At 44.5% G+C, this 15,740-nt stretch overlaps 1 protein-coding gene across 1 annotated transcript; it reads right to left on the reverse strand.

The window, feature by feature from the left end:
• Positions 1–281: 281 nt before the first annotated feature.
• kctd4 (potassium channel tetramerization domain containing 4) lies at positions 282–4,175 on the reverse strand (the record flags this gene model as incomplete). The annotated part of the gene is made up of 3 exons (XM_083777495.1): positions 4,071–4,175; positions 2,615–2,977; positions 282–602 (listed from the first exon to the last, which is right to left on the reverse strand). The coding sequence occupies exons 1-3, from the start codon at positions 4,161–4,163 to the stop codon at positions 282–284; spliced, it is 777 nt and encodes a 258-aa protein (XP_083633621.1). The 5' UTR covers positions 4,164–4,175.
• Between the last annotated feature and the right edge of the window lie 11,565 nt (positions 4,176–15,740).

Genomic DNA, 15,740 nt, shown 5'->3' on the forward strand with positions numbered 1-15,740 from the left:
GGACAACAGCAGTAGCTGTGTGGGGTGAGTTTAGTGAATGATAAGGGGACGTCGCAGGACAACAGCAGTAGCTGTGTGGGGTGAGTTTAGTGAATGATAAGGGGATGTCGCAGGACAACAGCAGTAGCTGTGTGGGGTGAGTTTAGTGAATGATAAGGGGACGTCGCAGGACAACAGCAGTAGCTGTGTGGTGTGAGTTTATTGAATGATAAGGGGACGTCGCAGGACAACGGCAGTAGCTGTGTGGGGTGAGTTTAGTGAACGATAAGGGGACGTCGCTACTACTTGACAAAGTGCAGGGCCTCTGCATGCGTGACGCTGCCCTTGCTGCTGTCCAGCGAGGTGATGAGCGTGTAGCCGGCGCGCAGCGCCAGCATGACGGTCTCCAGCTTGAGCGTGTCCAGCGTGCACAGGAAGGTGCTGTCCTCCTTCAGCACGAGGCGCGACCCCGGCTCGGAGCGGATGAAGTGGCGGAACTGGATCACGTTGGACGACACCTCGAACTCCTCGGGGAAGCCGTCCAGGCGGCTCTTGGAGATCTGCACGAGGCGACCCTTGACCTTGGTGATGAAGGCGGGGTCGCTGCAGTACACCTTGAGGCCCTGTAGGGGGGGAGGGGGGGTAGAGGTTAGGGAGGGGCGATATGGAAAATGTGTAATATCTGTGGTTTTTTCAAGCAGCATCATGATACTTGGCATTACGATATTTCTTTCATGCGGTTATTACTATGCACCTGCATTTCCGCCTCCATCTCCATATATGGAGCTGACCCGTTCAGACATTCCTTATGTTGATCTTACCTCATCAAACCCTGTAGACTCAAGACACGCTCCATATTTGGCCCAATATATACAGAATTCATTCCATATGGTGATCTGACCCCCCCACCCCCCCCCCCCCCCCCCCCCATGCAAAAGCGCCAGCGCTCGTCCAGCAGTCTGCCTTCACCCAGGCGGATGCGTGCACGCACAGTCGCACATACATATTTGTCCTACAGGATGAGCCTATAGGGGGATGGGATCAACGTCACATGTCCCAGTATGAGCCAATAGGGCAAGGGAATCAACATAATGTCTGGCTCTAAAACTATGGAATGCACTTCCCACTGCAGTCAGAACTGCATACTCACTCCCGATCTAAACTATGGAATGGACTTCCCATCGCATTCAGAACTGCAGACTCACTCCCAATCTTCTTCACCGTAGTCTTCTTCAAGACTCCATCTTAGCCCGTAGCACTTGCCCCGACGACCTTACAGGCGTATGGAAGGCTCAACTTATGTAACTAGCATTTTGTGTAGACGCAACACTCTATAGTGTATACTTCACTGTTCATGTACTGCTAATGCTTCTGGTTGGTTCTTTGCTTCCTTATCTTGTTTTATGAATTTGAGGTATTACCATGTGGTGTTCTTGCTCACTGTACATCGCTCTGGATTAAGAGTGTCTGCTTTTGATTGATTGAAGTAAATCGGCACTAGGGCAATTTTGAATGTCAGACCTATTTTCAATTGTTTGACCTGTCTTCTATACCCGGAGCCAGCCTATGCTATCCAGATGCTCTGCATGTAGGTGGGTCATTGGTCCCACGCCTAGAAGAAGTCGAATTAGTTTGTTTTGGAAGATTTGGAGCTTATTCTTCTGTGCCATTGAGATGTTTGTGAACCAGGATGTGCAAGCATAGTCGAAGATGGGCAGTATGAGTGCTCCAGCTAAAGTCCTGAGAGCCCTTTTGTTGACAAAAGAGAACATTCTGCCCAGGAATGTTGTCCTTTGATTTACTCTTTTGATCGCCCATGCTTTCACCTGTCATCTTATTGTCAAGGATACAGCCTAGATATGTGACCTCTCCTTTGCTAGAGATTACAATGTTGTCAACTTGGACCTTAAAAGATATGTACATTTAAGGGAACGGTTGGACCCGAAAAGGATGGATTCCATTTTACCAAGATGCAATGAGAGTTTCGAATTCGTATTTCCGTGAGTTCTGTACCGAGAGCCTCTTCAACCTGCTTTTGGTCTTCTCCCGATATCAGGAGTGCTGAGTAGTCGGGAAACGGGAACAATTTGCAATTACAGGCGGCACTCATGTCGTTAATGTATAGTAGGAACAGTAACGGTATGTTTCCTTGCTAAATGCCTAAATTGCGTCGCCTACTGATGCAGGCCTGGTTGACTAGATTTAGACATTTTGAATCTCTTACTACGGAAATGATTGATTTATAGGGAGAAACCCTGTTATTTAAAGGTTTCATGACATTAATTTTCATAATTTAAAATCTTTCGCTTTTTCTTATAGGTTATTTTTTTTTACCTCAATTACACCCAAACAACCTGAACATTCAGTGGATTTTATGTGGTCTGGGATTTTCTCTGTGTCTGTGAAGCCCTTTGAGCTGCAAAGAAACCCCCCCAGGAAAATCGGTTTGAGCCAGAAAACCCCACAGAAAATGTACTGAATGTTAAAAGTTCAGGGTTTTTTGGGTGCAATTGAGCAAATGAGAAAACCTAAAAATAATTACATTAATTATAATAATTACTTTTTATGTCGCAATCCCTTTTACATGCATCTCGGTCGCATAATACATTTCAACGACCGCGCATCTCTCTCTAACCTGCGATCGCTCGTGGCTGTCCGTCATCTCCAGGAAGGCAGGGTCGCGCTGCGCCGTCCTCTGCTGCGCCCACTCGGCCACGGCGTCCGACAGCGCCCCCAGGCGGTAGAAGTCGGCCTCGCGGCGCAGCAGCGCCGACTCGCGGAAGTCGTCGGGCAGCTGCAGCTCGCCGGCGCGCAGGAAGTTGAGCACGTGGCGGAAGGCGGGGCCGTCGCGGTCGATGAAGGTGTGGCCCATGGCGTCCGTGTGCGTCACGGCCTTCCTGCCGCTCGCCAGCTCCTCCAGCAAGGAGCCCGGGTGTTTGAGCAGCGTGGAGCGGTGGGCCGCATACAGGAAGCCCCCCACGTTCAGGGTGATGGTCCCCTGTTAATACAGTTAATATCAGAGTAAACTACAGTTATTATAGTTCATAGTTTATATCAGAGTTAACAGCAATTAATACAGTTAACTACAGTAGTTAACAATAAGTCTTTTGACGCCAAGATAATCTTTTGACGTCATTTATATATTTATTGATTCTGTATTGCTCTGGTTGCTGAGCGACAGAAGTAAACAGTCCATTCACATTTATATTATGAGGAGTCCATTCACATTGATATTATGAGGAGTCCATTCACATTAATATTATGAGGAGTCCATTAACATTGATATTATGAGGAGTCCATTAACATTAATATTATGAGGAGTCCATTCACATTGATATTATGAGGAGTCCATTAACATTAATATTATGAGGAGTCCATTAACATTAATATTATGAGGAGTCCATTCACATTAACATTATGAGGAGTCCATTCACATTGATATTATGAGGAGTCCATTAACATTAATATTATGAGGAGTCCATTCACATTGATATTATGAGGAGTCCATTATCATTAATATTATGAGGAGTCCATTCACATTAATATTATGAGGAGTCTATTCACATTGATATTATGAGGAGTCCATTAACATTAATATTATGAGGAGTCCATTCACATTAACATTATGAGGAGTCCATTCACATTGATATTATGAGGAGTCCATTCACATTGATATTATGAGGAGTCCATACACATTAACATTATGAATGGACTCCCCATAATATCAATGTGAATGGACTCATAATATCAATGTGATTGGAGTCATAATGTCAATGTGAATGGACTCATAATATCAACGTGAATGGAGTCATAATATCAATGTGAATGGACTCATAATATCAATGTGAATGGAGTCATAATGTCAATGTGAATGGATTGCAGTAACTCGTGAGTTCGAGTGGACTCGTTGGGGGGGGTCCCGAGTCCCGAGTCCCTTACTGAGTCAGGTCCAACGAGTCAAATTAAGGACGAGAAAGAAAAAAGGAGAACTCGAGACGAGGGCACGAGACAGAGTCAAATAAATTGCGAGACGAGAGCGAGTAAATGAAAGTGTGGAGCGGACACAGTGAGTCCAGGACTGGAGTCCTTACCTGCGAGGTCTTCTTGAAGCTCTTGCTGGGCTGCAGCAGGTCTGGGTTGATCTGTCTCACTTCACTCTCCATGCTACTGAGCTTCCATTCCATTCCACACCTTGCCTCCCTCCTCCTCCTCAAAGTTGGGAGAGCGCGTGCTTTCTTTGTGTGTGTGTGTGTTTGTGAGTGTGCTCGCTTTCGTGTACTAAAGAAAAACAATGAAAATAATAAAATAGAGTAGTTCTCTTGTCAGCGTGCCGCGCCGGTGTGTGAACTCCAAGCCAGCGAGTGTGAGAGTCAGAGAGAGGTCTTCACCGAGAGTCTGACCGCCCGAGAGCAGAGCGCTAAGAACTGCCTTCTCTGTGCAGCTCTGCAACCTCTCTCTCTCTCTCTCTCTCTCTCTCTCTCTCTCTCTCTCTCTCTCTCAGAAGGGGATGGGCACAGCACTTCGTCACAGAGGAGGTGGAGAGAGTGGGAACAGGATTAGAAAGCAACAGTGTATGACTAGGTTATATCCTATATGTACACTCTCTCTCTCTCTCTCTCTCTCTCTCTCTCTCTCTCTCTCCCCCTGTAATTTCCGTTGATGAAAAGGGCACTTGTCTGACAGCTCTGAGCTGCATCGTTTGAGTCCATATTTGAAGTGGCGTTTCTACGTAATAGAATTTATACTGTGTACAATTTACAATTTAGGCATTTATCAGACGCTCTTAACCCATTTAGATTCTACAAATGCCTTGCAAATCCTGACAGTTTTCTGAAAAAGAAACCTATGTTTCTATGTCAGTCATTCTCAAACATTTTCATGTCAAGGACCCCCAGAATTGTATGTATTTGGCCGCCGACCGCCACCTGAAAATATGTTGTTCCAGGGACCCTCCCCCCAGAAGCAAAGATTTTAGTTGAAAACGTTGGCTCTGAAAGAATATATAATCAAATATTTGTGCCACATTTTCATGATTTTTCAAAAATTGCAGATCTGCTATTTTTCAATGGTTAGTATAACATAATGCTTAAAACACCAACAGGGGTTCCCGTCCAGAATGGGTTTAAAACAGAGAGATTTACAGTGAGCAAGAACGGCACATGGTATAAAAAAGTACATACAAAATGTAGTCCTCAAGAATCATACGTAAGCTAAGAACCTAACATCCGTGGAACAGTGGAATATAATGAAACTATGTGTATACGCTATAGAGTGCTATGTCTTCATAATATTATATCTAAGTTACATAAGTTGAGGCCCATACACCTGTAAGGTCGTCGGGGCTAGGGCAAGTGCTACGGGCTAAGATGTAGTCTGAAGAGGTGGGTCTTCAGACTACCGTGGAAGATTGGCAGTGAGGCTGTAGTTCTGACTGCAATGGGAAGTGCATTCCATGAGTTTTGGAGCCAGAAGGGAGAAGAAGTTTAGGACGTGTGGAGCGTTGTCCCGGCATTTTCAGAATGAATGAAATTTTATCCAGAAACGGTCTGTATCAAATTTGAAAGACTCACCCTGACAGGAACGCCAGGATGATTTGTTTCTTTTTGGAACACAGTTGGAAGTGGGGTTCCAATTTGTTCGCACTTAAGCAGATAATAGCGACTTTAAGCAACGACGGATACGGCAGTCGGCTCCGGCATCCGGAAATGGATCAGTGTCTCGATACATAAACCTGCTCTCCGTCGCAGCCCTTTCTACTACGGCATAACCTACACTTACACGTAGTGTCTACAACGCCATGTCATAACCATGTTTATTGAAATTATAGCTGTCATACATTTACACCGATTGCTCCATCACCTCTCTTATGCTGTGTAATGTGTTGGCATGTTCTGAATGAAGAAATAACACTAATACCATCATATGTCATATTAACCATGCTTATTAAAACGGTTTTAGAATAAAACAGATAGCTCCAGCACCTTCCTCTTTCCACTGCTGATCATGTCTAGCGCATGTAAGAATTAAACAATATCGGCACGTTAGCTGACGCACGACGTTGTTGTTGTATGTTTCTATTCAATTCAATTCAATTTTATTATAGTGTCAAATCACAACGAGTTGTCTCAAGACACTTTACAACCAACAAAGATCCACCCAGAGCAAGCAATATTGCGAATTTGCGACAGTGGCAACGAAAAACTCCCCTTTTAGGAGAGGAGAAAAGAACGTCAGGCAGAACCAGACTCTGGGGTGGGCGGCCATCTGCCTCGACTGTGTCGGGGGGGGGGGGGGGGGGGGGGGGGTAGAGGGAGAGAGAGAGAAATAGACAGAAATAGACAGGTGGGCTCCGTGGAGGGGTCTGGTCCACATCTGGTCGAGCTCTGTGAGGCCGGGTCCAGGTCACACTTCTGGTGGGCTCCATGAAGAGGCCTGATCCACGGTCACGCTCATTCAGTCAGTTGGGGGTTAGTATTAGAGGTCCACAGAACTGCGACGGGGAGGACGAAAAGAGACTCCGGGGAGAGATTCCCCGGATGTTGGATTAGTGGCAGGCCTTACTGGAGCCTATATAGTGTATATTACAAGTACTGCTGGGAGACAGACCCACACAACAATGTACGACCATGGTATCCAGCCAGACTTGGAGACAACTCTAGCTATAGGCTTTGTCGTAGAGAAAGGTTTTCAACCTAGTCTTGAATGTGCAGAGCGTGTCAGCCCCACGGACCGAAGCCGGGAGAAGGTTCCACAGCTGAGGTGCCTGGGACCTAAACGCCCTGCCTCCTATTGTAACTTTTGATATTTTTGGAACAGTAAGCATTTTTGCATACTGTAGACGCACTGGTGTTCTATTTGGTTTGTAAGGATCAATGAGATCTTTGAGATATTGTGGTGCCTGACCATTGAGAGCTTTGTAGGTAAGAAGAAGAATTTTGAACTCTATTCTGTGTTTGACAGGGAGCCAGTGTAGAGAGGCCAGTGAAGGAGTGATATGGTCTCTTCTTCTGGTACCTGTCAGCACACGCGCCGCAGCATTTTGAACTAGCTGTAGGCTTTTCAGAGACTTACCTGGGCAGCCTGATAATAGCGAGTTGCAGTAGTCCAGCCTTGAGGTAACAAATGCGTGGACAAGTTTTTCTGCGTCTATTTTGGATAGGATGTGCCTAACCTTTGCAATGTTTCGCAGGTGAAAAAAGGCAGTCTTTGAGATTTGTTTGATGTGCGATTTGAAAGACATATCTTGATCAAAGGTAACTCCCAGATTCTTTACAGTGGCCTTGGAGGCCAAGGTAATGCCATCTAGAGAAAAGTTCTCATCGGCTAGCTTGTCTCTTAGGGGCTTAGGGCCGATCACGATAATTTCCGTTTTGTCAGAGTTGAGGAGTAGGTAATTACGGCTCATCCAACTCTTTATGTCTTTAAGACAAGCTTGAAGTTTGACTAATTGATCCGTTTCGTTCGGTTTCATCGATAGATATAATTTAAAAAAATATATATAATAATATTAATAATGTGTTTATGTTTGACACATGCATGGACGCGCGTCACCATGGCAATCAATGTCGCCATCGCCGGAGGCTGATTGCTTAACGATTTTGACAGCTACGGCGACTGCGTCACAGCCGCCGTACTTCCGCGTATAGCGGAGCTGTCCTGAAAACAGTCGTTGCTTAAAGTCCCTAGTGTCCCATGGCTGGGGGGGTACGAATATGTTCATACTTAGCAAAATAATGATATTTGGTATGGTATTTGTAGGCCTACTTTACTTGAGTATTTTCAATTTCCAATACTTTTACTTCTACTCCACTGCACCTCAGAGGGAAACATTGTCCACTGCATATAGCCTATTTGAAAACTTTAGTTACTAGTCAATTTGTAGATTTTGATTATTACAAAAAAGATATCCACTTCAACACTAATCCACTTTCGCCATTTGAAAATAGCCAGTCTACAAGCTGCCAATCACAATGCATTGTGGGCTTGTATAGATCTGCTATTTTCAAAAGATTTAAACAAAAAAAAATTAACTTCAAACTTCAAAACTTGAAATGGGACATACATAATGAGTACTTTTACTTTTGGTACTTTCAGTGCATTTTGATACCAATACCTATGTACTTTTACTCAAGTAAATTTTGAATTCCGGACAGAGTATTTCTATATTGCAGTATTGATACTTTTTACTTAACATGTGAGCACACACACGTACATGCACGCATGCACGCACGCACGACACACCAGTCTCCAGATGGGAGAGGGGGCTGTGTACTGTGCTCTGGGTGGGTGTGAACTGTGAAGGTGTCTTGGCTCGCTGGTGAGCGTGCGTGTGAAATCCCCCGTATATATCTTCCAACAGCTCAACCTATGCCACAAAAAAAAACTAACTCCATCTGTTTACCGTGCAGCGTGGGAATAGCAGGTGGATCAGAATTAGGGATGCGCAGATATATATCGGCCACCTATATCGGCAAATTAGACTGACATTAAGAGGGACGGCCGGGGGCATTCGTATTGTGAGGTGAAATTATTGGAACCGGCGCAAGACGGACAAAAGTGAAAGCATTTGCCAAGAATGTTTTCATTAACCGATGGCAGTAGCCGATATGTATCTGTTGTTGATAAGCATTCATTTTGCGTTGGTGTAGATATACATGTTTTTCAGGGCTATCAGGCCGACGGGATGGGGAGAGAGTATGTTTTGCTCTCTGTCCGTGTGGGTGTGAGTCCATGTGTGTGTGTGCGTCCTCCGTCTGTTAAAACTCATCCAGTGCCACAGGTGGATACCAGTTTTGGCCCTCGTTGCCACCGAAGTCCATTATAAATAAAAGAAAGAATTTGTAATAAAATTGTGCATGTAATGTGAATATCATCACCTGAACACCAGATTAGAGGAATTTTTGAAATCTGGATAAAGTAAAAAAAAACAAAAACAAAAACATTTTTCTTTTTCAAAAAGGCGTCCAAAGGCGCCCATGGCAACGAGGTTGTCACAGGATAGGCGTCCATAGGCGTCATGTGGCACTGAATTAGTTTTAACAGCTAATCTCCGGCACCGTTAACCGTTAATTTGAGGCTTTTTGTTCAAAACGGGCCAATCCTGCAAAATCTAAAAGCCAATGTTAGCCAATTAGGATGGAATATGAAATAACGGACAGATCCGTCTTGAACACGTGACAATAGAGATAGTGTGTAACGATTTGTGGGCTTTTTGGACAGCATCTGGAGGAGTAATATCAAAAAAAATGTTTCTCAAAAGTAGGCCGTGGCGCTATAACAGGCCATTCTGGAAAATTTGGGGCAGAGGTTCATCGTTGGCATCCAGGGAGTGTGTGTTCAAAATGTAGCATCGACCGGGTTAACGGTGACGGACATTAGCTGGTAACAGACGGACAGACTCGCACACGGACGGACTGACGGAGTGCAAAACATACTTCGGCCTGGTGGACACAACTGAGTGGTGCAACTCCCCCACTCCCCCACCCCTCTCTCTCGCTCTCTCTCTCTCTCTCTCTCTCTCATTAGCAGGCAACAGTGCAGCACTATCCCTCTATCTGTTTCTGGCACAACAGTGCCCCTACTGGTACTCATTATACTGGTGCTCATTAACGTCACATAGGTGAACAACACATAGGTGAACACAGACATTGCTGTTCCTTGGAGTGGTTGCACCACTCAAAAAACACAGACAATTAAATTGTTAATCTCAATTATTCGTGTGGCAATGAATCGTCATCTTAAACGTGTAACGGTGACGGCTCTAGATCCGACGAGAGGAATTCAACAAGTGTGCATGATGTCAGGGGCGTTTATGTAAATGGTGGTAATGGCAATTGTATTTATGCAAATTGGCTCTCTCTCTCTCTCTCTCCCCCAGAGGTAACGAGCAGCTGGCAGCGAGCTGTGTCATTAAAAGACAAAAAGTGTGTGTGTGTGTGTGTGTGTGTGTGTGTGTGTGTGTGTGTGTGTGTGTGTGTGTGTGTGTGTGTGTGTGTGTGTGTGTGTGTGCTAATTTGAGTGTGGGCTTGAGCAAATTGCAATGAGCAGATTAGGTTTCAGTGGTGAATTCCGAGGGAGTGTAAGTGACGTCTTTGTAAGAATAAAAATAACATGAGTGTGTGTGTGTGTTATATATATATATATATATATATATGCACACACACAGTATGCTTTTCATACGGTGAATATTCCTAAAGTACAATCTGACGGTATTTGAGTGTTTGTTCATAAACATGGTCTCTCTCGTCTCTCTGAGTGTTTGTTCATAAACATGGTCTCTCTCGTCTCTCTATGTGAGTGTTTGTTCATAAACATGGTCTCTCTCGTCTCTCTGAGTGTTTGTTCATAAACATGGTCTCTCTCGTCTCTCTATGTGAGTGTTTGTTCATAAACATGGTCTCTCTCGTCTCTCTGAGTGTTTGTTCATAAACATGGTCTCTCTCGTCTCTCTATGCGAGTGTTTGTTCATAAACATGGTCTCTCTCGTCTCTCTCCAGCTCTTTATAAAACACAAAATCCAACGGTATCGGCTGCAGTAAAGAGCACCTCTCAAAGATAATTACAATTTAGGCATTTAGCAGACGCTCTTGATCCAGAGTGACTCACAGTAAGCATGAAGACTAACAAACCTGGTAACACATCAAACGCATAGGAATAGTCGTCATGAATCATACGCAAGCTTAACCCATTCTGACCTTAGATCAGATTAAAAAAATGTCTTCTACATCCTGACAGTTTTCTGAAAAAGCTATGTTTCTATGTCAGTCGTTCTTCGATTTTTCAAAAATAGCAGACCTACAAGGTCGTAGCGCGCCACTCGGTAGCGCGCTATGAGCTTGTAGATCTGCTATTTTCCAATAGCTAAATTATAACATAATGCTTAAAACACCACACATAACAGTGGCACAAATTGAAAGTCGCACCCTATATGGCCAGAAAAATAATGAAGTCTGTGTTTGACTGGATTGCTGAATTCCTACAATGCCCATAATGCAGTGCACTTCCCCTCCTTGTGGAGAGGGGGGGGGGGGGGGAGGCTGCATGGATGTGTGACTTTGTCAGACGGAGCATTCCGCCAGAAGCAGTTGCTAGTTAGATTTGTTCTGGCGGAACGTTAACGTCACAAGCAATAAGTCTGTTAAAATAAGCTCTGGTTGTAAAAGTGTCCCTTTAAGAATATGACAGTGGAATATCTATATCATGAAACTATAAGTGTATGTATTGTATACACTATAGAGCAGTGGTGCAGACATTTATATTTTATAATAAATATTTCCTTTTCGAAAATATATTGTATTTATTTCGCTGCTATCACTGCCTCTCATTCAGACAGGCTGGACGCGCTGCTTCCATTCTGTGCAGGTACAACAGTGCTTGTTTTTTGAGTGGTGCAACCGCTCCTACATCCAGCAATGTCCGTTTACCTGTGAGCACGAGTGGTGTGCGCATGTGTGAAATTGGAACGAGAGAACTATGTGACATGGCTGCCACCTGCTGGACGCAAATCCAACTTCTGACTGTCTAGGTTCGCTAAAGAAGGAAAGGCTGAGCCAAAATAATAACTAAAAAATAGTTCTCAGCGACGCGGATTGATATCCATAATAAAGCTAATCTGACGGAGCAGAGAGAGAGAGAGAGAGGAGGGGGGGGAGGGGGGAGAGAGGGGAGTTTCACCACTCGGTTCACACAGGTGTGATTTTTATTTTATTTTATTTATAACCAATGAGATTTCTTTCCTTGTAAACATCTCCACCGTGAGGCTGGATATAGAGATTGACAGGTTCCTTAGCCAATCAGATTTTGAGTTTGCCCTGCTGGGCGTTTTCTTTCAAGTGCCAGGATACTCTAGCTGGCCTTTGGTGACGTTAGCATCTTGCCTGTATCCCATCGCTGGGGAACAATATTGTCCATTGAGAAAACAGTACTGGTGTTTCAAACTTTCTGCGCAAGATACTATGGGTTGAATTGAGCTCGCTAAATTAACAGATTTAATTCACAAACAAACGCGTAAAACAGCTGAAGGAGAAGAAGAAACATATGTGGTGGAGGATTTACAGTCAAAGACTTTTTCGAGAAGGAAGGACTTTTTAAAGGACCTATAACATAAAATTCAACTTTTTCAATTTATTTTGTGTTTTTGGTGCTCCCATGTTTTCTATCCCCACAAATAACCAATTTTGAACAATCAGGCTTTCATATCATATCAGGTGTTTTAATGGAAATTGCTCTCAGGAACAGCTCAACTGATTTTGTCCTCATTGTCATCAGTATCGCTCTACTTTGTATAATTCCTCCCCCTCAAATTTGCATTCCCACTTTGTTTATAATGCCCGCCATTGTTGATTTTCCAAGCTGGCATGGAATGGAAATAAGCCTGGTTTTATAATGATTCAAATATTTAAAAAATAAATCTGCATATCAGCGCCCCCACCACCTCAGGACATTGTGGTACTGCAGCAAAAAACTGCTTTCAAAGTCCAGAAAGAAATGACAAGGACTGGTTATATCAGAGAGGTGATTGAGGCTCAAACCATTAGAAATAATGAGGGACATAGACAATATGATATTAAATATTAAAAGCAGTTTAAAAATGCATGTTATTTGCGCTTTAAGGGAAGCTTGCTATTCTAACGAAGGGACGAGGAGGACCATGGTATGATGCAGGCAGCCATGGCATAAGGATCCATAGTATATCATATTTATACATGCAATGCGACGCAGCTTATTGATGATTGTGTGTGTGTGTGTGTGTGTGTGTGTGTGTGTGTGTGTGTGTGTGTGTGTGTGTGTGTGTGTGTGTGTGTGTGTGTGTGTGTGTGTGTGTGTGTGTGTGTGTGTGTGTGTGTGTGTGTGTGTGTGTGTGTGTGTGTGTGTGTGTGTGTGTGTGTGAGACTATAGCTTGTGCAGCATGGCTTGTGCAGCATGGCTGGAATATGTGATAGAGCCTGAGTGTCGTTCAGTTCCACTTATTCTTTGCGTGCTTTCGTGTTGTATAAGAAAATATGAGAGGTTGTTGTTATGTAACGCCGTTGCCATTGTTTGTGTGTTTGTGTGTGTGGGGGGGGGGGGGTGTTGAAGGCCTGGTTCATTTCGGCACCGCCCGCCACTGCTATAGAGTGTTGTGTCTACATAAAATGCTGTCTAAGTTACATAAGCTGAGTCTTTGCATACACCTGTAGGAGGTCAAGGCTACGGGCTGAGATGGAGTCTGAAGAAGAGGTGGGTTTTCAGACTGCGGCGGGAGAAGATTATGATAATAATAATGAACATAATAAACATAATAATCAGGGGTGCACATTATTACTTTGGGCTAGTCCTCTGAGGAGCAGCTGTAGACGTAGCTTGGTGCGCGCAGCGGGGAGGGGGGGTACGGACGTTTCTACCTTCCAGGACCTCTAGTAGTGCAGCTTGTGAGCTCGTAGATCGGCTATTTTCAAATCGGAAATGTACCGTATATCGATCGGGCTGAAGTGGTTGATGTGTGTTTTGTAGTTAAGAATCCAAATCAGAGCTCTCTGGTGGCGTGGTCGAGATCATGGGTTTCACAATGCCACGTCAGACCTCCCAGTCCTTCATTGCCATCCCCAGTTCCTGCTTACTGATTGATGCCTGTGTCCCTAGCGATGACATAAGGGAAGATATAACTTACTGATGCCTGTGTCCCTAGCGATGACATAAGGGAAGATATAACTTACTGATGCCTGTGTCCCTAACGATGACATAAGGGAAGATATAACTTACTGATGCCTGTGTCCCTATAGCGATGACATCAGGGAAGATATAACCTCATTGTCAGTTCTGTAGCAGTGGCCGGTAAACTGTGTTCCTCTGGATCGGACTAGTGAAGAAACACGGGGAAGGCATGCCATATATTAGATGTACTTAGTTACATTCCAGTGCTGTTTACAGCCCGGAGGAAGCATGAACAGAGTCAGGCAGGCAGTATGTCGTGTATAATTGAACAGCTCTGGCTCTTTGGTCTGACACTGACAAACGACCTGGACTCTGGAAGCATTTGTCACCGCAGGTCTCGTGTAGCCAGACAATTATTCCACAGTTTCCGAATGTTATATAGAGTCTGGAACTACACCTCCCAAAATCAGAGTTAAGGGCCTTGCAAACGGGGAGCGATAAAACGTGCCTATACTTCATTTTCAATGAGACCTGCATTTTTGCTCAGAAGTCGCAGTGCGACAACGCAAGCCTATTTACATGAATGCGCTCCCGTGAATTTGTTGCGCGCATGCTCGTTTCGTGCACACTCACCAGACCTGGATTCGGTTTAGCTTTTTTTTTACGCTTGCGTTGTCGCGCCCCTCTTGAGCAGACCTGTAGCAGTCCTGTAGCAGACCTGTCTTTGATCCAGATCTGGAGGAGACCTGTCGTTGATCCAGACCTGGAGGAGACCTGTCTTTGATCCAGACCTGTAGCAGACCTGTCGTTGATCCAGACCTGTAGAAGACCTGTCGTTGATCCAGACCTGTAGCAGACCTGTCGTTGATCCAGACCTGGAGGAGACCTGTCGTTGATCCAGACCTGGAGGAGACCTGTCGTTGATCCAGACCTGTAGCAGACCTGTCGTTGATCCAGACCTGTAGCAGACCTGTCGTTGATCCAGACCTGTAGCAGACCTGTCGTTGATCCAGACCTGTAGCAGACCTGTCGTTGATCCAGACCTGTAGCAGACCTGTCATTGATCCAGGCAACAACGTGTGCGTTCTTCACTCCCCCGATGGGAAGGCCCTTTAGGAATCTGGCATTTCCGTTCACGAAAATATATTTTAAAATATCACGAAAATATATTTTAAAATATCTTTACATTTCATTTCTTTCCATTTCCTTTTCTGCTAAGCAAAAAGCTATATATGTTTAGATGATTTTGATTTATATTACGATACATTTGTCTGAGAGGCTTAATGTAATTAATTGGTGGTCTGTGGCTCAGATGTCGAATACATAACGGGCGTGCGACACTGACAAACGGCCTGGACTCAGGCAGCATTGGTCACTCTAGGGGAGGGAGAGGGAGAGGGAGAGGGGGAGAGGGAGAGGGGGAGAGGGGGAGAGGGAGAGGGGGAGAGGGAGAGGGAGAGAGAGAGAGAGAGAGAGAGAGAGAGAGAGAGAGACGCGGGCACCGGTGTGCAACATTGACAAACTGCCTGGACTCTAAGCATTTGTCACTCTAGGAGAGAGCATTGCTTATTTCGGACCCTGGTCTTGGAATGACCTAGAGTACAGACTGGCTGCTGTGATTCCCCTAGTGAGCTTTAAAAGGATTGCCATGGGAACACTTCCCATACATTGCTCCTGCTTTGACGTATACAGTAGCAAATGTCTGTTTGCTTTTTAGTCAACTAGCAATTTCCGTTGCTTAGTTTTTATTTATTAGTCCTTATTGGTCGCGTTCCTTGTTCTCCCTTTGAGCTTCTTCGGTAGTGGTTACTGTATTTATGAGCATTGTATGTCTGTCCTGTTTTTGGTTGTGTATTTTTTGTTACTGGCAGAGCTGTGTCACTTATTTTTCCTCTTGTCTTGGCCAGTTCACACTGTGTAAAAGAGACTTCAGTCTCAATGTGGTTTTTACTGGTTAAATAAAGTGGTCGATGATGCACGCGTCAAGTGTGAAATATGACACCGTCTCCGTCGGTCTGGAAACCTCATGAGTCCCAAAACGTTTTTTTACTGTTCAGCGTTTCAAATTTAAAAATTAGCAGACCTACAAGTTCCAAATCCTTGGGTTTGATGTAACGGCTGAAATCCAA

This window comes from Protomyctophum parallelum (genome assembly GCF_964188405.1).
Source record: "Protomyctophum parallelum genome assembly, chromosome: 11".
Lineage (NCBI taxonomy): Eukaryota > Metazoa > Chordata > Actinopteri > Myctophiformes > Myctophidae > Protomyctophum > Protomyctophum parallelum.